Source organism: Mandrillus leucophaeus, unplaced genomic scaffold (genome assembly GCF_000951045.1).
Source record: "Mandrillus leucophaeus isolate KB7577 unplaced genomic scaffold, Mleu.le_1.0 Scaffold329, whole genome shotgun sequence".
Taxonomy (NCBI): domain Eukaryota; kingdom Metazoa; phylum Chordata; class Mammalia; order Primates; family Cercopithecidae; genus Mandrillus; species Mandrillus leucophaeus.
Window position 1 is genome coordinate 4021893 of NW_012103465.1, and position 23314 is coordinate 4045206.

The 23314-nt window shown below is 35.8% G+C and overlaps 1 protein-coding gene across 4 annotated transcripts in view; it reads left to right on the plus strand.

The window, feature by feature from the left end:
* Positions 1-23314, plus strand: part of RIC1 (RAB6A GEF complex partner 1) — a 165408-nt gene that overhangs the window by 78392 nt on the left and 63702 nt on the right. For all 4 annotated transcript variants that reach the window (XM_011988383.1, XM_011988384.1, XM_011988385.1 and 1 more), the window contains exon 4: positions 17082-17189. In XM_011988383.1, the coding sequence (XP_011843773.1) occupies positions 17082-17189 (108 nt within the window). The remainder of the gene's footprint in view (positions 1-17081; positions 17190-23314) is intronic.

Here is a 23314-nt window from a genome sequence, read left to right on the forward strand (position 1 = left end):
CTTCTGGATTGTTTCTTCATTTTCTGTATTTGTTCAATCATCAAATTTTATTGATTATAGTTTTCCAGTGCCTCTGGAATTCATTTAACTCTATTTTACTCTCATTGGTCTTTTTAGGGGCCCTCATGTCCTCCTCCTTGTCTATTAAAAAAGCCTATTCCCTAACTCATTTCTCTTCCCCTAGTCTCTTTCGCCTACATAATGAAGTTTATCATTTGCATTGATAACATTTTTTTTTTTTTTTCCCAAAACAAAGTCCAAGCTCTCTGGCCTGGCATTTAGAACCTACTTTCTCCATATCTTGAACACATCGAACCCACAATTCCTATTTAATGCCTTGGTTCCTTTGTTATTTGCTGTATTCAGTGTGACTCCCCTGCTATCTTTTTTTATGTAAGAAATTTATCTGACTTGGTTTTCAAGCTCAGGTCAGACATCTGTTGTACTCTATAAACCTTCTGCCCTCAACTCTCCTATATCCTCCCCTGTACCCAATAAATAACTGATCTGGCATGTGCGTTCCCATAGTACGTTTTAAAAATTTACACTAATTCTTGAATACCTTCTTATTTTAAAAAAAAAATCCAACGAGAGATCTATAAAGATAAAAAGTAAAAAAAAGTGAACTTTGCTTTTTTAGATTCTAATCTCATTTCACTCTCCAGTTGTCTTATATCTCTTGAGTAAATAAATACCTAGGAATAGAATTGCTGGGCCATATCACATGTCTAGTAATTTTAGATTGGATGTTAAATATTGTATTACATTATCCATTGTCTGATTTTTGTCCTTTTCCTTTAAAGAATATTGAAGGTTGTTTTGGGTGGCAGTTAAGCTACTTGGAGATCTTACTGATCTTTTGAGGCTTTTTATATGTTTTTTAGGATGGATTTAACTGTTAAGCTAGCTTAGCCCTTCTCAAATCGCCACTGAATGTCCTGGGTCTTTAACAAGGTCTCTCCATTCTGGCTAGTCAACTCGGAAATGTCTCCCAGTCCTATATGAACTGGGTAGCCAAAAGCCCTAGCAGTCATTCTTTGCCTGTATTTATGGAGTGTCACTGTGTATTTGCATAGTATTCAGTAAGACTCAGGGGAAATTCCTGCAGGTTTCTAGAACTTTTCTCTGTGTGTCTCCCACATCACTGGTGCTCTACTTCACAAATAGCTGCTTCTGCTTCTCTGAACTTTAATCTTTTTCTCCTAAACTTAACAAGGCTGCCATACTATACTTGGGTTCTCTCTCCCTACATGATAGACAAAATCTTATGAGGTTAGAAGGTGACATCTGCCAGAAAACCTGTTTTCCTTCCCTCATGATATCAGTCCTCTGCTGCCTGCTGTCTCATGTCTGAATATGGTTGGTTGATCTGTTTTGTCCGGTTCTCTTGTTTCTGGGCACTAGCTTAGTACCAGGTACTCTATTAGTAGAATAATAAAATGACCATCTATGTGTCCATCAGTCAGTTTGAACAATTTTCAATCTTTGTCCACTGGAGTATATTTAAGCACATCCAAGATACCATTATTTCATTTCATCCAGAAATACTTATTATTGTGAGCATTCCAGTACACAATTTGGTGAATGCAAATGATGAAATATGAGGCCTGGAGTTTTGGGAAAAGAAATCGTTCTGAGCCTTTCCAGAATTACGGTTGGAAAACTAAAGCCTCTTAGTCCCAGAATTTACATAGGACTGCCAGAACTTTCTAGATCAAGCCTTGCACATTTCAGAATCATCTCAAATGGGATTCATCCTCATTTATTGTATGCCTACTATCTGTAAAACACTTGCTATACACTGCTACTGAAGATGCTAATGAATAATTGTTTAAAGTTAATGGCAATATAAAATAACAGATTGCCAGGTGAATATCTTGAAAAGTCATAATAGTATTTCAGGGTAAAGTGATTAGTTGTCAAGGAAAGTTTTGTAAATAAGGAGACTTGAGTTCTATACTTGGGAGAAAAGTCAGGACTTAGGTAAGTTATGTTGTAAGGAAAAACACTGTAATTAATTGCGTTCTTGAAGTTTCTGTTCCCCCACACCCCAAATCTATTAGGTTATTTGCCACATTATTCTTTGCTTTAACTGGCACTTAAAGCATTTGTTATCTCCTGCACAAAAGAATCTGCTCAAATAAATGGCTGTTGAATTTAATTGTGAGTCAGTTTTCTGTATCACCTGATCTAGCCCTCCAAAGCATACTTGACATGCTTTAAAAGCAGTCTTCTTTTCTTTTAAGACTTCTGTGTAGTTTTTATGCTACACTTGTGGGTATTGTGGTTTGATTTTTGTTTTTTACCAATTTGATGAGAAATTACTCCCCCCTCAATGTCCTGGGAAGTTTGACTAGTGGTTGACCCATCCCATAGAAACATTTTATGTTTTTCATGGACCTTTAAGGGCCACTCATTAACGTGAATGCCTTATCATTCATTGGAATAGAAAACTGGGAGGGTTTACTTTTAATTACAAAAGTCAATGTATGTCAAATACATGAATAAAACAAAACTGGCTTAGCTTCATTTTTCCTACTTTCTTATTTTTCTTAGACTTGCTATTACTACCTCAAATAAATATCCAGTTTAGAGATGTGGAAAAAAATATGGCAGTTGGAGTCAGGGAGGCCCAGGTTCTAGTTCAGATTCTACTTTTTCCCAAGACTTTGGAAAAGCCACTTTCTAAAGTTGCTTTCTGTGCTGTGTGTCTATAAAATGAGAAAAAATGAGTTATTATTAGATTCTTAATAAGTTGCAACTGGTATTGTTGCCTAGGTTGCCTTTTGAATTATGTAAATATAATCTGCCTCCATTGCATGTTTAAGACAATTTATATGTGTTTAGAAAAGAAGGGAATTCTAGTTCATTAACTGCGAGGTTTTAGAGTGAACTAGAATTTGAAGAATGACAAAACTTTAAGAGGTTGCCAAAAAATACAGGTGTACTTGTTCAAAAGCAAGTCTCAGATTGAGTCATATATCAAATGTAAGCAATAACAGACTTGACTCCTCTGGGGAATTTCGGCAGAGTATTCATTTATACAATACTTGAAAATTCCAAGTATTTACAAAGGTAGCTTATTTAATATAGTGTGAAACTCATTACATCATATCCTTGAATGATGTCATAATATCAATGAGGGAAAAAAATTGATCCCTGGCCAGGGCCACTGTCAATCTGGAATTTTCATATTCTCCCTGTGTCTGTGTAGTACTGTGGTTTCCTCCCACATTCCAAAGATGTACACTTTAGGTGAATCGGTGTCTGCGTGGCCCCAGTCTGAGTGAGTGTGGGGTGTGTGTGTGAGTGCGCCCTCCAATGGAATGACATCTGGTCCAAGGTGGGCTTCAGTTTTGGCCCCGAGCTGCTGGAATGGGCCCTGGCCACCTGTAATTCTGAACTGGAATTAATGCATAAATGTTTTTATTCATCTTTCTTAAATGTATGTTTAGCTTACATTTATTTCAATGTCTTTTTTTTTTTTTCCAAAAAAGTGTTTGTATATTGCATATATAAATAAAATATAAAAGTAACATTTTATAAAACTTTCTAGAGAGATAAATTCCACACAAGTGGTAAGGGCAACCTCGTGTCTCTAGATTTGTTCTGTTTCATAAATTGGATTTTAACGAATCCTATGTAAATCAATTTTTGTAAATAAAGTGTAATGTTGGATTTTTCACATCTTAGATTTTTGCAGTTTTCTCAGATTTACAACACTTTCTGATGTCTGTTCACTCTGATTCTGAAGCTAAATTATATTATTGGATTTCATATACAGTATTAAAATAGGTGGCGGTTTACCAAGGTTAAACTTTAAAGCATATTTGAAAGTTGTCTGTCTATAAATAAGACAAATTGTCTACAGAATTAGCTTTATATAGCCAGTGATGTGTAAACCTCTTGGCTTTAAGTACCACAACAACTTAGCAACAACTTAGAATGCATTAAGAAAACTGTCACACGATCTGAAACTGCATTAAAAAAATTCCTACTTTTTTTTTCTTTCTTTTACTGGTTTCTTGTCTCTCAGGGTCACAGTTCTCATGGGCTTCCCCCACCCTACCCCACCAAGTTTCCTTTGTTGACATTTCTGTTCTTTCCTTGACAAATTCTGCCATGGCTGATGGGGAGACCACCTGATTAACCAATACAGAACTGGGAATGACTGACAATTCTTAGCTAGTTCTATAAATTTTGTTAGTTTGTTTTTCTTAGCCCCAGTTAATCTCAGATAGATAGAAATTTAGAACATTATTGAGGGGATTATAATGGGATTAATCCCTTATGCCTCTCCCGTAATGTATTCAGCTGTTTCATTTTTTTTTGTTCATATGCGATTTTGTGTTTTCAAAGTAAAAAATCAGAATATTTATTTAGCGTTTACTTTGGCTTAAAAATATTCAATTTATTAAAGCTTCAAAATAATAACTGTAGTTCAAACTTTTAAGTTCCATCTACAAATCTTAAAAATTTATTTGTAAATCTAGCAAATTTCAACACTTTTAGAGGGGAATCTTACAAATTAAATTCTCTTATGTGTGTTAATGTATATTTATATATATGCATTATAAATATATAATAAACTATATATTTTTCTTTTTAAAATACTTGAATTGTCTAAACAAGCTTTGTACCATTTTTAGAGCAGGTGTTTCTGCCAAAGCATGATATATGCATTGTATAAACACCTTCATTCTACACAATTGCAAAGTAAAAACAAAGCTTGTGGAAAAATCGTTGGAACAGATCACTTAAGACTTCCTATAACTTTGAGCTAGAGGAGTCACAAATAATAATCTTAATAAAAGTTAGAAGATACTAAATTTTTTCTTTTCCATGTAGTTTCACAAAGACAACTGCAAGTTATAAATATTTTTTTTTCAAATAAGTTTAATTTCCTACTGCTTCCCTACTCTTCACATTCTTTTCCCCAGTTAGCTTACCTAACTTTTAGTTCAGATTCTGCTCAGAATCATATGGTCAAAGTCTGGTGTTTAATTTCCCTTCATGTTTCTTCTCAAAATTTATCAAAACTACCACTGTGACTTAAATTGGCTGGGTTCTATTTCATTAGTGCAAGTAAACAATAACTTGTTGTACCCCATCTGTGGTATAACATATGGTATAGTTGGCTCTTCTGTTTGAGACCTATAGAAAAGTTCTGAATGTTTTTATTCTTTTCATGAGTGGATGTGTACATAGCATTCCTGATGGAAATATTTATCCTTTTTATGGGCATCTGTATTTAATCCTTTGGAGTATATTGATTTAAATGCAAAGTGTAGCTTAGAAATAAATGTTTGGGCTGGGTGAGGTGGCTCATGCCTGTAATCTCAGCACTTTGGGAGGCCCAAGGCGGGTGCATCACTTGAGGTCGGGAGTTCAAGACCAGCCTGGCCAACATGGCAGAACCCCGTCTCTACTGAAAATACAAAAATTAGCCCGTGTGGTAATCCCGGCTCCTCAGGAGGCTGAAGCAAACTGCCTGAACCAGGAGGTGGACATTTCAGTGCGCCGAAATTGTGCCACTGCACTCCAGCCTGGGTTACAGAGCAAGACTCTATTTTAAAAAAAAAAAAGTTCAGTTACCTTTTCTCTTGAAAATTCAGGGTATTTTTTGTATCCATCTTCCTTACCTTGTATAGTTTAACTTAACTTTTGCTCTGTATAATTCGTACCATAACATTGGTATGAATATGGTAGGTAATGCATGTCAAATCTGTTACCTGTTTTTGCAAACAATCTATGCTTTTCATGAGAAAACCAAGGTAATTAAAATATTGAAGCTGGTTAGTTTCTTAAGCACATGACTGGAATCAAAAGTACACTGAGTAACTATTCACATTTAATACACTCAAAATGTCAGAAAACACAGGCACATACATCCCACTTATACAGGGATCCACGTATTAAGCATCATCAATTGTCTGGAATAGCTAAGATTCAGGAAATAAGGCCTCAAAGGGGACACTGAGCAGCCAAAATGGATATATTCATCCCATTGATGAGGTGTTCCTCATCTTTTACTCATTCAAGACATTTGTTTGTTTGGGGCTATATACAAGGCAATAGTGTGAATTAGAGTTGATTTTTTCCCAGTCTGAAGCTCATAGTTTATTAAGGGGACAAAAGCTAAATTCAGATAATATCAAATACACTGTAAAAGTGACATGTACTATAAAGGAGCTACAGATAAAGAGCTTTTGGGAGGCAGTTGAGAAGGGGAACATACTTTCAGTGTATTGTATTGTAAAGAGAGTAGCATCTGAACTGAGTCATGAGGTATATTAGTCTGTTCTCACACTGGTATAAATAAACGCCTAAGACTGGGTAATTTATAAAGAAAAGAGGTGTAATTGGTTCACGGTTCTGCAGACTGTACAGGAAGAATGGCTGGGGAGGCCTCAGGAAACTTATAGTCATGACAGAAGGAGAAGGGGAAGCAGGCACCTCTTACATAGCCAGAGCAGGAAGCCGGGGAGAGGTACTACACACTTTTGTTTTTTTGTTTTTGTTTGTTTGAGACAGAGTCTCGCTCTGTTGCCAGGTTGGAGTGCAGTGGCACCATCTCAGCTCACTGCAAGCTCCGCCTCCCAGGTTCAAGCAATTCTCCTGCCTCAGCCTCCCGAGTAGCTGGGACTACAGGCACACACTGTCTTGCCCAGCTAATTTTTTTTTGTATTTTAGTGGAGACGGGCTTTCACCATGTTGCCCAGGCTGGTCTCGACCTCCTGAGCTCAGGCAGTCCACCCACCTCGGCCTCGCAAAGTGCTAGGATTACAAGCGTGAGCCACTGCATGCAGCTGTGCTATACCCTTTTAAACAACTAGATCTCATGATAACTTACTATCACAAGAACAGCATCAAAGGGGAAATCACCCTCATTATCCAGTCACCTCCCACCAGGCCCCACCTCCAACATTGGGGATTACAATTTGACATAAGATTTGCACAGGGACACAAACCCAAACCATATAATTCCACCCTTGTCCCCTCCCCAAATCTCACATTTAAAATACAATCATGCCTTCACAAGAGTCCCCCAAAGTCTGAACCCGTTCCAGCATTAACTCAAAAGTCCGAAGTCTCATATGAGATAAAACTAGTCCCTTCTGCCTATGAGCCTGTAAAATCAAAAAAACAAGTTAATAACTTCCAAGATACAATGGGAATGTAGACATTGGGTAACACTCCTGTTCCAAAAGGGAGAAATCAGCCAAAAGAAAGGGGCTGTAAGCCCCGTGCAGATCTGAAATGCAGCAGGGCAGTCATTAAATCTTAAAGCTCCAAAATAACCTCCTTTGACTCCGTGTCTTACGTAGCATTAAGTACATTTACAATGTTTTGTACAACTATCACAATTATCTAGTTCCAGAACTTTTACATCACTCCGAGCAGAAACCATGGATTCATTAAGAAGTCATTCCCTGTTCTCTACTGCTCTCAACCCCTAGAACCATACATTTGTTTCCTGTCTCTCTCTGGATTTGCCTACTCTGGATACACTGTATAAATAGAATAATACAGCATGTACCTTTTGTGTCTTATTTAATTTCTGAATACTTTGTATAAATGGAATCACACGCTGTGTACTTTTTGTGTCTTCTTAATGTAATATTTTCAAGGTTAATTCATGTTTTAGCATGTATCAGTACTTCATTTCTTTTATGGCTGAATAATATTTTGTTATATGGATTTACCACAGGGTGTTTATCCATTAATCAGGTGATGGACATTGAGGTTGTTTTCACTTTTTGGCTATTGTGAACAGTCCTGCTATGACTAGGAGTGTTCATAGCAATTGTTCATATACAATTTGTATTTGAACACCTGTTTTCAATTCTTTTTGGGTCTATACCTCCAAGTAGAATTGCTAGGTTACATGGTAATTGTGTGTTAAACTTTTTGAAAAACTGCCAGACTATTTTCCCACAAGTCATTCATGATGGTTCTGGTTTCTCCACATCCTCATCAACACTTGTTATTTTCTGTTTTTTTATTATATTAGGATCATCCCAATGAATGTGAAATAGTATCTCATTATGGTTTTAATTTGTATTTCCCTAATGATTAATGACATTGAACATACTTTCATTTGCTCTTTGGCCATTTGTGTATCTTCTCTAGATAAATATCTATTCAAGTCTTCTTCCCACTTTTTTTTTTTTCTTTTTTTTTTTTTTTTTAGAGAAAGGTTCTTGCTTTGTCATCCAGGCAGTGGCACAATCATAGCTCACTGCATCCTTGATTTCCTGGGCTCAAGCAATCCTCTCACCTGAGTCTCCAGAGTAGCTGGGACTACAGGCATGCACCACTACACCTGGCTAATTTTTTAATTTTTTGTAAAGATGAGATCTCACTATGTTGCTCAAGCTAGTCTTAAACTCCTGGGTTCAAGCAATTCTCCTGTCTTGGCCCCCCAAAGTGCTAGAATAACAAGTATGAGCCACCATGACCCACCTCTCCCTTCTTTTTAATTGGGTTGTTTATCTTTGTCTGAGTTGTAAGTCCTCTTTGTATATTCTGGATACTAGATCCTTTTAAGATACATGATTTTCATATTTTTTTTCTCATTCTCCGGGCTTTTTACTTTCTTGGTAGTATATTTTGCACAAAAAAGTTTAATTTTGATGATGTCCAATTTATATATATATATATATATATATACACACACACACACACACTTCCTTATAGTTTTCTGATATCTAGAAAACAATTGCCAAATGCAAGGCCATGACAATTTACCACTATATTTTCTTCTATTTTGTAAGAATAGTTTCAGCTCTTATATTTAGAGTTTTGATTCATTTTGAATTATTTTTTACTTATGGTGTGAGATAAGGATCCAACTTAATTATTTCGTAAATGGCTATTCAGTTGTCTTAGTACCATTTGTTAGAGAGAATGTTGTTTCCCCTGTTGAATGCACTTGGCACCCTTGCCTATAATCAATTGACCATAGGTGTATAAGTTTTTTATTAGGCTCTTAATTCTATTCCATTGGTCTTTATGTCTGCCCTTGTATCATTACCACATTGTGTTGGATATTGTAGCTTTGCAGTAAGTTTTGCGATCAGGAAATGTGAGTTCTCCAACTTTGTTCTTCTTTTCAAGATTATTTTGGCTCTTCAGGGTTCCTTGCCTTTCCATATGAATTTTAGGATCAGCTTTCCCATTTCTTTTTTTTTTTTTTTTTAAAAAGAACATTGGGATTTTGGTAGAAATTGCATTTCATCTATAGCTATAACAATATTAAATATTCCATTCATGAACATAATATACCTTTCCAATTTCTTAGTTCTCCCTTAATTTATTTACGCATACAACTCTTACTCATCCTTGGGTCAGTTTATTCCCAAGTATTTTATTCTTTTTGATGCTATTGTAAATGGAGTTGTTTTCTGAAATTTTTATTGCTAGTGTAGAGAAATATATATGATTTCTGTGTTGATCATATACTACAACTTTGATAAATTTATTAGCTCTAATAACTCTTCTGTGGATTCTTTAGAATTTTCTATATATACTATACTATTATGACATCTTTGAATAAAGAGAGTCCCATTTTTTCTGTTTGTGTTGGATGACTTTTCTTTTTCTTACCTGATTGCTGTCTAAATGTCCAGTATTATGTTGAATGGAAGTAGTGAGAGCAGCATTCTTGTCTCATGCCTGATCATAGAGGGAAAACTTTCAGTCAGTAAACAGTCATTTACTGTTGAGTAAGATGTTAGCTGTGCGCTTTTTCATATATGTCCTTTATCATTTTGAAAAAGCTCCCTTCCTTTCCTAGTTTGTTGAGTGTTTTTATCTTAAAAGATTATTACTATTTTTTCAGATGTTTTTTCTGCATGAATTGAAATCATTCTGGGATTTTCCCCCTTCATTCTATTAATGTGATTACATTGTATTACATTGATTTTCATGTGTTTAACCACCATTGTATTCTTGGGCTAAGCCCACTTGGTCATGGTGGATAATCCTTTTAATATGCTACTAGATCCAGTCTGCTAATATTTTGTTGAGGATTTTTTTTCCATCTGTGTTCATAAGGTATATTGAGCCATGGTTTCCTTTTCTTGCAGTGTCTTTGTCTGACTTTGGTATCGGGGTAATGCCGGCCTCATAGAATGAATTAGAAGTCCAAGGATGGTGTCTCACGCCTGTAATCCCAGCATTTTGGGAGGCCAAGGTGGGCAGATCACGAGGTCAGGAGATCTAGACCATCCTGACCAACATGGCGAAACTCCATCTAAAAATTAAAAAATTAACTGGTCGTGGTGGCACGTGCCTGTAATCCCAGGTACTCAGGAAGCTGAGGCAGGAGAATTGCTTCAACCAGGGAGTCAGAGGTTGCAGTGAACTGAGATTGTGCCACTGCACTCCAGCCTGGTGACAGAGCAAGACTCTGTCTAAAAAGAAAAAAAAAGAAGAAGAAGGAATGAATTAGAAAGTGTTCCCTCCTCTTACCTTTTTTTTTTTTTAATAACATCTTGAGAAGGATGAATGTTCATGCTTATTTAAATATTGTATAAGTCACTAAGCCACCTGGTTTTGGGCTCTTCTTTATTGGGAGGTTTTTGATTACTGACTCAATTTTGTTACTTGTTACAGGTCTATTCATATGTTTTATTTCCTCTTGAGTTAGTTGGGAAATTTGTGTGTTTCTAGGAATTTGTCCATTTAACATAGGTTATCTAACTTGTTAGCATTCAGTTGTTTACAGTATTCTCTTATAAGCCATACTGTTTTTTTGTATGGTCAGTAATAATATTCCCACTTTTATTTCGGACTTTTAGAGTCTTCTCTCTTTTTCCTTAGGTTTTTCAATTGTATTGATGTTTTCAAACAACCAACTCTTTATTTAATTGATTTTTCTCTGTTGTTTTTCTATTCTCAATTTCATGTACAGCCACTCTAATTTTTATCACATCTATCCTTCTGCCAGCTCTTTTACTACTTCCATAAGGTATAAAGTTAGGTTATTGATTTGAAATCTTTTTTTAATGTAGGCATTTTAGCTATAAATTTCCCTCTGATCCCATAATGTTGTATTTGTATTTTCATTAGTTTCAGAGTATTTCCTAATTTCCCTTTTGGTTATTCTTTGAGTCATTGATTGTTTTAGAGTGTATTTTGGATTTCCACATATTTGTGATTTTTCTAGTTTTACTGATTTTTAGTTATATTCCATTTGGTCAGAGAAGATACTTTATATGCTTTCAGTCTTTTAAAATATATTAAGACTTTTTTGTGGTTTAATATCCATTCTATCTTGGAGAATGTTCCATGTGCATTTGAGAATAATATGTATTTTGCTGTTGGGTGGCATATTCAGTATGTGTCTTAGGTCTAAGTGGTTTATATAGTGTTACTTAAATTCTCTATTTCCTTATTTTCTGCCCAGTTCTATCCATTATTGAAAGTGGAGTATTGAAGTCTCTAACATTATTACAGATCTATTTTTCCCTTCAGTTTTGTGTTCTTTCTTCATATATTAATATTTTGTGGCTCTGATGTTATATTTGTATCTATTTATAGGTGTGGTATCTTCTTGCTAGATTGACTGTTTTATCATTATAAAAGTCATTCTTTGTCTCTTGTGATAGTTCTTAAAGTCTTTTGGTTTTTTGTTTGTTTATTTGTTTGTTTCTGATTTTACCATAGCCACCCTGTCTTGGTTACTATTTGCATGGAATATATTTTTCCTTCCTTCCACCTTCAGCTTGTTTCCTTGAATCTAAAGTAATTCTCTTGTAGACAACTTATAAATGGACTCATTTGGTTTCTTTGAATCCACTCGGACAATGCTTGCCTTTTAATGAATGCATTTAATCCATTTACATTTAAAGTACTTACTGATAAAGAAGGATTTCTGCCATTTTGCTATTTGTTTTCTATTATGTCTGTATCTTTTTTGTTCCTGGGTTCCTCCACTACTGCCTTTTTGTTGTTCTTGGTTTGATTTTTTTGCATTGTACCATTTTGACTCCTTTCTTATTTCCTTTTTTGTACATGTTTTAGTTATTAATGGTTACCCTGGGGATTAAATTAACATCTTGCATGTACAACAGCCTAGTTTGAAGTAATACCAACTTAGCTTCAATAATATCTCAAAACTATGTTCCTGTACATCTCCCTCCCTCCCTTATGTTGTTGTTATCACAAATTACATCTTTATACATTGTATGACTGTTAACATGGATGTATAATTGCTGTTTTATGCACTTGTCTTTTGAGTCATATGGGGAGAAAAAGGCAGATTTCTGAAACTATAATACTGCTGGCTTTTATATTTACCTATGTAATTACTTTTATCAGTGTTCTTTATTTTCTCACATGGCTCTGAGTTATTGCCTCTTTTCTCTTCAGGCTGAAGAACTTCCTTTAGCATTTCTTGTAGTTCAGGTCTACTTGTGACAAATTCCCTCAACTTTTTGTTTATCTGGAAATTCGGTAATTTCTTATTTGTTTTTGGAGGATAATTTTTCTAGATATTTCTGCACTTGAAATGTGCCATCCCACTGTTTTCTGACCTCCATGGTTTCCTATGAAAAGTTGGCTGTCAGTCTTACTTGGGATCTCTTGTATGTGAAGAGTCACATACATCTCTTGCTACTTTCAAGATTCTCTTTGTTTTTTGACAGTTTGAACATAATGTGTCTCTGTGTGCAACTTTTAAAATTTATCCTAGTTGGAGTTTCTTGGATGAAAGACACTTGTTTTTCTCAAATTTGGAAAGTTTGTAACCATTATTTCTTCATATATTCTGTTTTCTCTCTCCTTGCCTTTGGACTTCCATCATACAAACAGGCATTGTTATTTATGATGTTGTTCCCATAAGTCTTTAAACTATGTCTATTTTTTTCATTCTTTTTTCCTATTTCTCAGATTGCATAGTTATTGAAATCACTCATGTAGAATAGTCATAAACTGTTAATTAGTTGAGTTTTACAGGACAAAAATCTAACAATTGTCAGTTACTATATTAGTCAGTATAGGTTAGATCTCCGCAGTAGAGGATTAAAAACAGAACATGTACCAAGTGTTGGCTCTTAAATTTTCTGTTGAGAAGTGACACAAATGACTTCCCCTCATATTTTGTAGGCCAAAGTAAATCATGTGGCCACACCTAATTTTAAGAAGGCAAGAAACTGCAGTTCTGCTGTCTGTCCAGATATGAAAAACATTAACACTTACAGTGTGTGTTCCCTTCCCTACCCCACCACCAGTCCATTGTTTAGCATTTGTTCCATTATTTCTATGTGCAGACAGAGGTTATTTTGTTAGTCTCTTTAACTCTATAATTTTCAGTTGCTTAGAGCCTTAAATATTAGAGCTTGATTATCAGCTCCCTTACTTTCTTAGCTTTGTGACCAAGAGCACAGTTCTCAATATTTGTTAAGTTTCAGTTTTCTCTCTGGAAAAGTGGAGATAATTCCTGTCTCAAAAGATTACAAATGATCAGTTGAGATAATGTGTATAGGATGTTTTGTACACTATTTCATACATAGTAAATACTCTATTCCTGTTCTCCTGGCATTCAGTGCTCTCATAATCTGGCTTCATCTTCTTCTAGCCTCATCTTCTGTGACTCTCTTCTAATCATCTGATGCTGTACCTTATCAAATTATAGTTGAATTCTAAAATATTTTTATCAGAAAGTCAGAATTTTTTTGTTACTATAATTTTTTAAAGTTTGCTCTATTTTAGTATGTTTGGAAGACAGGATGGAAACTTTCCTGCCAGATGTAGCTCTAATTTTATAATGGAAGTCATGAAGAAATTAGGATTTACTTAAATTTACTTTAAAGTTCTTATAATACTTGCAGTAAATGAGGTATCCATATAAAGAAAAACATGGTTTCCAGTTTTAAGATAGGTAATGTGGTTTCCATTCTTTCTCTTGATAATCACCAACAGAAAAAAAGTTGAAATAATATTTCCATCTTTAATCAAAACTAGAAGTATCTCCAACCCTTGAGCTAAAAATCCGAAGGAAAAGAGTAAATAACTAAGGAAGACCATCAAACTTGAGTGCTTAAGAACCTACAGGATACTGACAAAAAGCACCTTGTTTTACCTGCAAACTCAGAAAGGCTCAGGGATTAGATGGACTAGTACTACAGAATATAGAAGTGAGGCAGGAGCCATCAACATAGAGATTGCTTGAAAACTCTGAATAAGGATTCCTGTGTTCCCGCCTCACAGGAAATATACTGTCTGGTTTAACAATATGTATTTAACAGTAGGACAAGAGTGAGATGCTAAAGTTGTCATAGTGCCTCCTTACCCTGCTTGGCTCCAGACTTCTGTCTTTCACACTTTAATATCCCAGGCAGGTTTGAGGGATCCTTCCTGGAGAAATGGAACCACTGAAGAAAAATTGCTCAACGGGTACTAGTATTTGAAGACCCCAACAAAAAAGCTGGCTGGCCACTACCCTGCTGAAGTCCATGAATTGACAGCCTGCAGACACATAGTCACCTTTTTATTGTTAACCTCTAAAATAAGAACAAAGGACTAAATGTTGTTAGCCATCTTAGGAAAGTTTCCAATGTAACTTAGAAACACATACCAGAAAAAAGGAACTTAAAGTAAACAGATAATTGAGGGAATGAAAACACCTCGAGGAAATAATTAACAACCTTAGACAAATTTTGGCTAATCAAAGCAGGATGGTTTAAGAAAACAAGGGGAGTGGATGAGAAAATTCTCAGAATGAAAAGTACAATAGTAGAAGTATATTCAGTAAAAGCATTGAAAGAAGCAGTTGAGGAACTTTCCCTGGGTATAGAATAAAAGACAAAAATAAGAGAGAAAAGAGAAAATTAGAGTTTAATATGAGGTTTAATATCTAACTGACTAGGAGTTGTAGAAAGAACAGGGAATGGCGAAGCTTATTATTATATTATGGAAACAAAACATGCAAATTTCCAAGAGTTTAAACTAAATGTATCAGTAGATTGAAGAGGTCTAGCAAGTGCTCAATGCAATGATAAATATTCACATACTTGTAGAAAAATTAATTATTCTGAAATTTCAGAAACCATTGGATATAAAAAGAAGATGCTAGGTACTTCAGAGGAAAATGAGCTAGTCTGTGAATAGGAATATCATCGAATTCCACAGCCATACTTGAGAATCTAAAAGGACACGTACCCAATGTACTTAACTCCCAGATTCAAAAGTTGTCAACATCCCCCTATCCCCATGCATGCATACTTTTTAAATATTAAGGCAACTTCCTTGTACTATATCATTATCATTCAACTCTAAATGCTTCTGTTTTATCGGTAACAGGTAGACTTTTTTTTTTTTTTTTTTGAGACGGAGTCTCACTCTGCCGCCCAGGCTGGAGTGCAGTGGCCGGATCTCAGCTCACTGCAAGCTCCGCCTCCTGGGTTTACGCCATTCTTCTGCCTCAGCCTCCCGAGTAGCTGGGACTACAGGCGCCCGCCACGTCGCCCGGCTAGTTTTTTGTATTTTTTAGTAGAGACGGGGTTTCACTGTGTTAGCCAGGATGGTCTCGATCTCCTGACCTCGTGATCCCCCCGTCTCAGCCTCCCAAAGTGCTGGGATTACAGGCTACAGGTAGACATTTTAAGGAAACCAAACCACAATATTATTACACCCAACAGTATTAACAATAGTTTATTAACGTCATCAAATAGCTAGTCTGTGTTCAGTTTTCCTATTTTAACTCAGAGCTGTTATTTTAGGAGTTGGTCTGTTCAAATCAGGACACATGTCTTAAGTTTCCAGTAAAAGGAGTCTACTTCTGTGTTGTTTTTTGTCTTAAGCTTTCTAGCCCTATTTGAATTTTAACGTCTGTGTATATATTACTTTGGAAAATAAAATTTAACTTTAAAACCAGATATATTAATACATGGAAGACATCTCAGTAAATCATCATAGGCTGTGTGTTCAGCAATTTAAATGTGACTCCTATAAACTAATTACTTTCATGTCCTTTTTACAGGCTGTCACATCAGTCAGACACGTTAGTTGAACATGAACCTGTATGGTTAAACCTTAGCTAGTTTAGTCGTTTAGACTTAGAAGGAATTAAGTACTCCAGATCATAGCAGTAGCAGGATAGAATGGTAATAAATCACAAAACTTTTATAATAAAAATAGTCTGTAACTAAAAAATAAGCAAGAAGGAAAACTAAAAAATGAGCATCAAAATATATTTCACAAAGCTGGGAACTTTGAAAGCTATTGGACTTGTTTGCCTCTTTGTGCATATTTTAATAGTATTGACAAATTAATTTACAGGACTGTACTTGACTGGAAAGGGAGAGATTATATCAGCAGGCTAATTGTTGCCACAAGTGATAGCTGATGGTGAGAGACAGATAACTGTTAAATTCCAACACAGGCACTGAAGAAGATACTGGTCTACTATGCCATATGAAGATAAAGAATACAAAACAGCCTGTAGTCCTTTGAAGGGTTGTGTGTGACAGTTCAGTTAGGTTGGCATTGACCCAGCACTCTGCTGCAGCTGTTTAATGCCAGGGATTTAAAATTTTAGGTATTTTGTTATTTATTACTAAGTAACTTGCAAAACATCTCCGAATTGCACCCTTGAATTTAACCTTAATTCTGATACATACCTAAAGAATAGGAATCAAGGATAAGGTGTGGAGTAAGTAAAGATGAAGCTACACGATTTGGACCACTGGGACAGGTACTATATAGAATGATACATTTTTTTTCCCCATAGTTGCCCACCTTAGAAAGGGCCCTCAGTAATTTTAAACAAAATGCCTGTTGGTTCTCTTTTAGCGTTAGTTCACTTTTATTTCAAATGTGTTTTTTTTCTCAGATTCTCTGCTCTTCTCTTTCCCACCTTCCTAACACAGATTACATTCGTCAAACATTTATTTCCAATTGATAAGTAAATATGTCTACTATAATAGAATTTAAGTCTGTTTTTCATTTGAGAATCTGAAGGATGAATACCTGATTTAGTTTGATTTCATTTACTTTATTTGATTGGATGTATATTAGCCACAGAGTGGAGGCAAATTCAATATCTTTCTTTAACTCTATGATGTTTCTTTTAGAGGAAGTCCACAAATGAAGGGGACACCCCATTTTAAGGAAGAACAGTGTGCTCCAGCATTAAATTTAGAGATGAGGAAAATACTGGATTTACAAGCACCCATCATGAGGTACAGTACTTTGGTTAAATTTGACATTGTATGATGACAGTAGACAATGTAGTTGGTAAATCCCGTGACCAACAGGAAAGTTAGTTTAATTTCTTTTAATTCAAGATAACTTCTTAGTTCTGGAAATGCTTGATTAACCCTTATAAGACATTGGAAGTTTTGCAGATGGCACATTATACTTATTATAATAACACTCATAAATTGAATATACCAACTATAATCTTATTTTGAAATTTATATTTTATAAGGTCTAGAATTGTTTGAGCGATAACAGTCCATATTTCCCAAAACAATACTGATGAAAGCACACAAGTTGAGGAAAAGAGAAAGTGCCTTTGTTTCCAAAGTTGTCTTAAGCTTCTGGGAAGTTTGTGTACACTTGGAAGAAAGTTATGCTTTTTCATCCAAATATGAATAAAGGTTTTATGACAAAGTGGCCAGAAATACCAGAATACTAGAAATCTATTTTATACCCATTGGTAGAAAAAAATAAGGAATCTTACCTACAATTTGGCTTTATTTCTTTAATTGTTGTTCCACTATTGATGTCTTAGTTGTCACTTAGTTTAGCTGCATATCTTTTCCATTGTGTAGATGTAAGAAAATTTACTTAAATGATACTCAGCTGTAAAAACATTGAGGACATTCTTTATGGAAAAAAAGCTTTCTAAATATGTTGTTGGGTGAAAAAAATAAAATGCATATGTTGCTACTGTTTGTTTTTAAAAGGGAGTTGAGGGATCTCCATCTTGTTTAAAAGAGAACATGTATTTTTCTGGAAGAATACATAAGAAACAGGATGAGAACTGAGTAGCTATGGGACAGGTTTGGGGGAAAAGCTATTGTGTACTCTTTTTTAATATTGAACTATGTAAATGTATTGAATTATATGAATGTAATGCTAATTTTAAAAAATCCCTCTGATTCACAGTTCTAAGAAAAGGTTTATTTTACCATTTCTCACAAGAGTACTGTACAGAATGATATTGGAACATATTAAATAAAACTATGCAAGTGGCTGGGTATTGTCCTGCCTTTTTTGGTCCATCCCTTCATATCTTATTCTCATAGAAAAGAACACAATTATTATTTGCTTAAATGTAATCAGTGTTACAAAAGATTGAGTTCAAGGTTACTCATCGCCTTGGTCAGAGGGTTATTCATCACTTCACATTTTATTTATTTCAGCATGGGAATCACTTTCAAGAAAGTAACTTGATACATAAGGAATTCTGAGTGTCTGTAGGTACCAAAAAGGGTGGAATGGTACAGGCTTGGTTTTCTACCTCCACCTGGTGGGAAACCTTGTATGGTGCATGGAACTAGAATAGAAAGAGAGCCAAAAAAAAAAAAAATTTCTGCCATCTTGTCCAAGTTTAACCTGTCAGGTGCTAGGTTTTAATCTATGAATTTAGGTGGTTGGAAATCTGTAAGGTTTCTCTCAAAACTCCAGTGGAATAATTGCATTTCAGAACAAAGTTATCAGCACCTGAAACACATAGCTGCTGGAAATTTGAAATTTGAAATTTCCTATAGAATTTGGATTGAGTGAGAAGACATGAAACTTAGATTTTTATAACCAATTATTTTCCCTCCTATCACCACAAATGTAAGTCAGATAAGGCTAGGGATATTGGTTATGCTGTTGCTTATAGAAGTAAGAGTACTATCTCATCTTTTATTTTTGATTGAAGAAAAAATATGATTAATGTTAAGGATCTAACTTTTGTTATTGAGGATAGAGAATGTTTAGAAGGTAAAAATATAATTTTAATAAGAGTTTTTCCTCCCCTCCCCTCCCTCTCTCCCCACTCCTCCAACAGGGGTCTCACCTTGTCACCCAGGCTGAAGTGCAGTGGCACAATCACAGCTCATTACAGCGGCATGATCACAGCTCACTGCAGCCTCAGCCTCCTGGGCTCCAGTGATCTCACCTCAGCCTATCAAGTAGCTGAGACTACAGGCACATACCACTACACCACGCTAATTTTTTGTACTTTATTGTAGAGATAAGGTTTCACCATGCTGTTGAGGCTGGTCTCAAACTCCTAAGCTCAAGCGATCTCCCCTCCTTGGCCTCTCAAAGTGCTGGGATTACAGGTGTTGAGCCACCACGCCCAGCCAAGATCCTAAATTTAAACGTAAATTTAACACACACGCACACCTGGGATACCACATAGCTTTCATAAAATTCATGAAGTCAATGATTGAAGAGACTCTCTAAGGACATAACTTAGAGTATATTTACATAAATTTTTAAATGTACTCATTACAGTTGTGATATTAAAAATATTTCAGAACTGGGCTGGGCACAGTGGCTCATGCCTGTAATCCCAGCACTTTGGAAGACCAAGGCGGATCACAAGGTCAGATCATGAGGAAGGGCAGATCATGAGGTCAGGAGTTTGAGACCAGCCTGGCCAACATAGTGAAACCCTGTCTCTACTGAAAATATAAAAATTAGTCTGGCGTGGTGGCATGAGCATGTATTCCCAGCTCCTCAGGAGGCTGAGACGGCACAAGAATTGCTTGAACCCAGGAGGCAGAGGTTGCAGTGAGCTGAGATTGCGCTACTGCACTCCAGCCTGGGCAACAGAGACTGTGTCTCAAAGAAACCAAAAATTTAAGAACCAATACAGCATGAAAAGACATGCGTTATATTAGTTATCGAACAGGGTTCTGACATCGCCCTACTATGCCAATAATGAATCCTTCAGTTGGCCAGATTTTTCTGAGGGAGGGGATTCAGTTGTAGCAAACACTTGTGTACCTTGGGGCAAGGTCTATTTACCAACCTTTATAGAAATATTAGTATTTTAACAACTGACATCAGTTTTTTTATTTCTAAATTTTTTTAGAGATGGTGGTCTCACTGTGCTGCTCAGTTGGTCTCAAGCTTCTGGGCTCAAGTGTTCCTCCCGCCTCAGCCTCCTAGTAGCTGGGATTACAGGCACAAGCCACCACGCCTGGCTCAGCCTTTAACAAGTTTGTCTACTTTCGATTAAATGAGAAGGATATATCTATCTCTTCCTATAGATTATTTATTATGTTTATCACAGTTTTTAAAAAGTCATTATCTGCTAATTCCAATATCAAGATTATCTGTAAGTCTATTTATATTGATGGATTTTTCTCTTGATTCTAGGTTACATTTTCCTGCTTATTCACACATCTGGCCAGTCATTTGTTTGTTGCAGCATTGCTGATTATCATGTTGTAGAGATTATGAACTCTTAAATTTTGTCAGACGATTGTTGAGTTTTTGTCTAGCAGGTAGTCAGATTACTGGAGTGTAACTTTTATTTCTATCATATACAGTGATTTTCTAGGGAGATAGGGTTAGGGGAGAGAAAGAATGGAGTTTGGAAAAAACGAGGCTGACTCCTTCCAAGGAAAATCACTGGTAAACCAGGGACTACTCTGCTAAATTGCTTCTCTTGACATTGTCAACTTGAAGTAATCAGAAGGATCAGAATCTGGAATTAATGCAAGCAGAAAGCTGGCCAGTCAGGGAGAACAGAGTTCAGAAAATGGGGTCAGTGTTCCAAAGTTAAAAGTTCAGTTCTTGCAGGCCAGACACACTGACTCACGCCTAATCCCAGCACTTTGGGAGGCCGAGGCAGGTGGATCATCTGAGGTCAGGAGGTCAAAACCAGCCTGGCCAACATGGTGAAACCCTGTCTCTACCACAAATAGAAAAATTAGCTGGGCATAGTGGCACATGCCTGTCATCCCAGCTACTCGGGAGGCTGAGGTAGGAGAATCCCAGGAGGCGGAAGTTTCGGTGAACTGAGATCGCGCCACTGCACTCCAGCCTGGGCAACAGAGTGAGACTCTGTCTCAAAAAAATGTTCATCCAGGCGCGGTGGCTCACGCCTATAATCCCAGCACTTTGGGAGGCCAAGGTGGGTCGATCACCTGAGGTCAGGAGTTCAAGACCAGCCTGGCCAACACGGCGAAACCTCATGTCTACTAAAAATACAAAAGTTAGCTGGGCATGGTGGCGTGCACCTGTAATCCCAGCTACTGGGGAGGCTGAGACAGGAGAATCGCTTGAACTCGGGAGGGGGAGGTTGCAGTGAGCTGAGATTGTGCCACTGCACTCCATCTTGGGCAACAGAGCAAGACTCCATCTCAAAAAAAGAAAAAAAAAAGTTGAGTTATGGCTTATATAGGTTTAAAATAAAGTTTAGTAGGATTGTAATGTTTTGTATACCAGGCTGGTTTATGAGTTACAATTTAGTTACAGTTTGTTTTCTTTATGGCTTTTCTTTAAAGCTAGTTTCATTCCTTTCCAATTTAAAAAGAGTGTATTTAACATTTCCATTTTAAGACAATTTGATAGCCATGAAGTCTTTGTGTAAGAAAGATAAGAGAGAAGTTAATCTACCATGAAGATCAACAGTGAAGAGGGAAGAGGTCTTCCCTGGATCCCTTTAGTCATTTATAACATTTATAAAACAATACAGTAAGGAAGAAAGCTAATCTATAATCAGAGAAAGATAGATTATAGCTGCCTGGGTTATAGCTGCCAATTATGTGACTCAGGCCCCATAATTACATTTCTTTAAGGCTCAAAAGTAATTCAGATTTCCAACAGCTTAGATTTTGAATTACATATTTTCATACCATATAGTAGTACATCTAAAACATAAACTTTTTATACTCCACCCACCAAATGATACACATAGATTTTATCACTGAAATATAAATTTGAAATTAATATATAATGCTTTAAAAAGTGAAATTTCTATAAACTGGGGATTTTAATTGGTTACAAATGGCTGTGAAGTTCAAGAAATAGAGCTGGGTAAAGAAACATCTGTTTCTGATCTTTTTCAGTACTTTTATAGTTGGGGAAAAAACAGCAAATTCTTCATTAACTGAAATCTTTGGAGTATAAGTAGTTGAAGTCAACTTTCCAAAGAATTAAAGGTTTAGTTTAAGAATTAAAATACTAAAAGACTTTTTTTTTGTCATTATGGATTAAAATATATCTGAAATATGCTCTTTCCTTAAGTATGAAAGGGAACTTAATAGTATTTAATAGGTTGTATATAATATATGCATAACATTTTTTGTTTTTCCTCATATAATATTTGATACTTTGAACACACTTTCTTAAATTCATCTTACTTCCTGGCTTTCTTGGTATCAGTTTCTACTGGTTTCCCTAGTTGTCTTTTTCTTTGTGCCAGTATCTTTGTAGGCTCATTTATGGGTTCCTCTTTCTTCTAACCCTTTCCCTCTTCTTGCCTTCTTTGCACAAATATTTAGTGACAGATTTAACTAACACTGCCCTTGGGACTGTGCATACAGAGGTGAGCAAAACAGGCTATTTCCCCCTTAAGTAAGTGCTGAATATCTTCACAAATATTGATAAGTGTTGAGATCATGCTGTGTAACTATTTTTCACTTCTTGCCTGAGAAGTCCTCTGAAGACAGAGAATATTTTATTCACCCTCGAATATCCAACACAGAGTATAGCACCTGTCACTGAGGATAGGCTCAGTAAATGTTTGCAGAAGGAATGCTGAGAAATATATTGGCCTGGAACTATACTCCAATACGGTAGCCACTAGTCACACATTAATTTATTTAAATTTACGTTAATGAAAAGTAAGTAAAATTTCAGTTACTTTGTTGCACTAGCCATATTTCAAGTGTATAGTCACCACATACAGCTCATAGCTACTGTTTACAGATAGCTAGATAGTTTACAGATACAGAACATTTCCATCATTATTCAAAGTTTTATTGGACAAGTACCGGAGAATTGTTACCTCTACACTTAATGGCTCCCGATTGTCATACTGTTATTAGTTAGGTCTTATTCATTTTATGGTTTCTCTACCTCTTTTTCTTTCTTGTCTGCTATCACTTCTGTTTCCATCTTCTAATTTGCTGTTTCAATATTTCTAGTTTTTAACTAGTTTTATCAGTTACCAAGTTTGTGACTGTGGCTGCCCATAGTCTTTCATTTCTTCCAGAATTTCTGATTCTAGATTGAAATATACATAGATAAAGTTTCAGATAAATGGAGATGTTTTGTAAATGGTTTCATGATCATTTCTGCATGAGTATTCTCTAAAGCAGTTTTTATATTGATACACATTGCTTTCCCA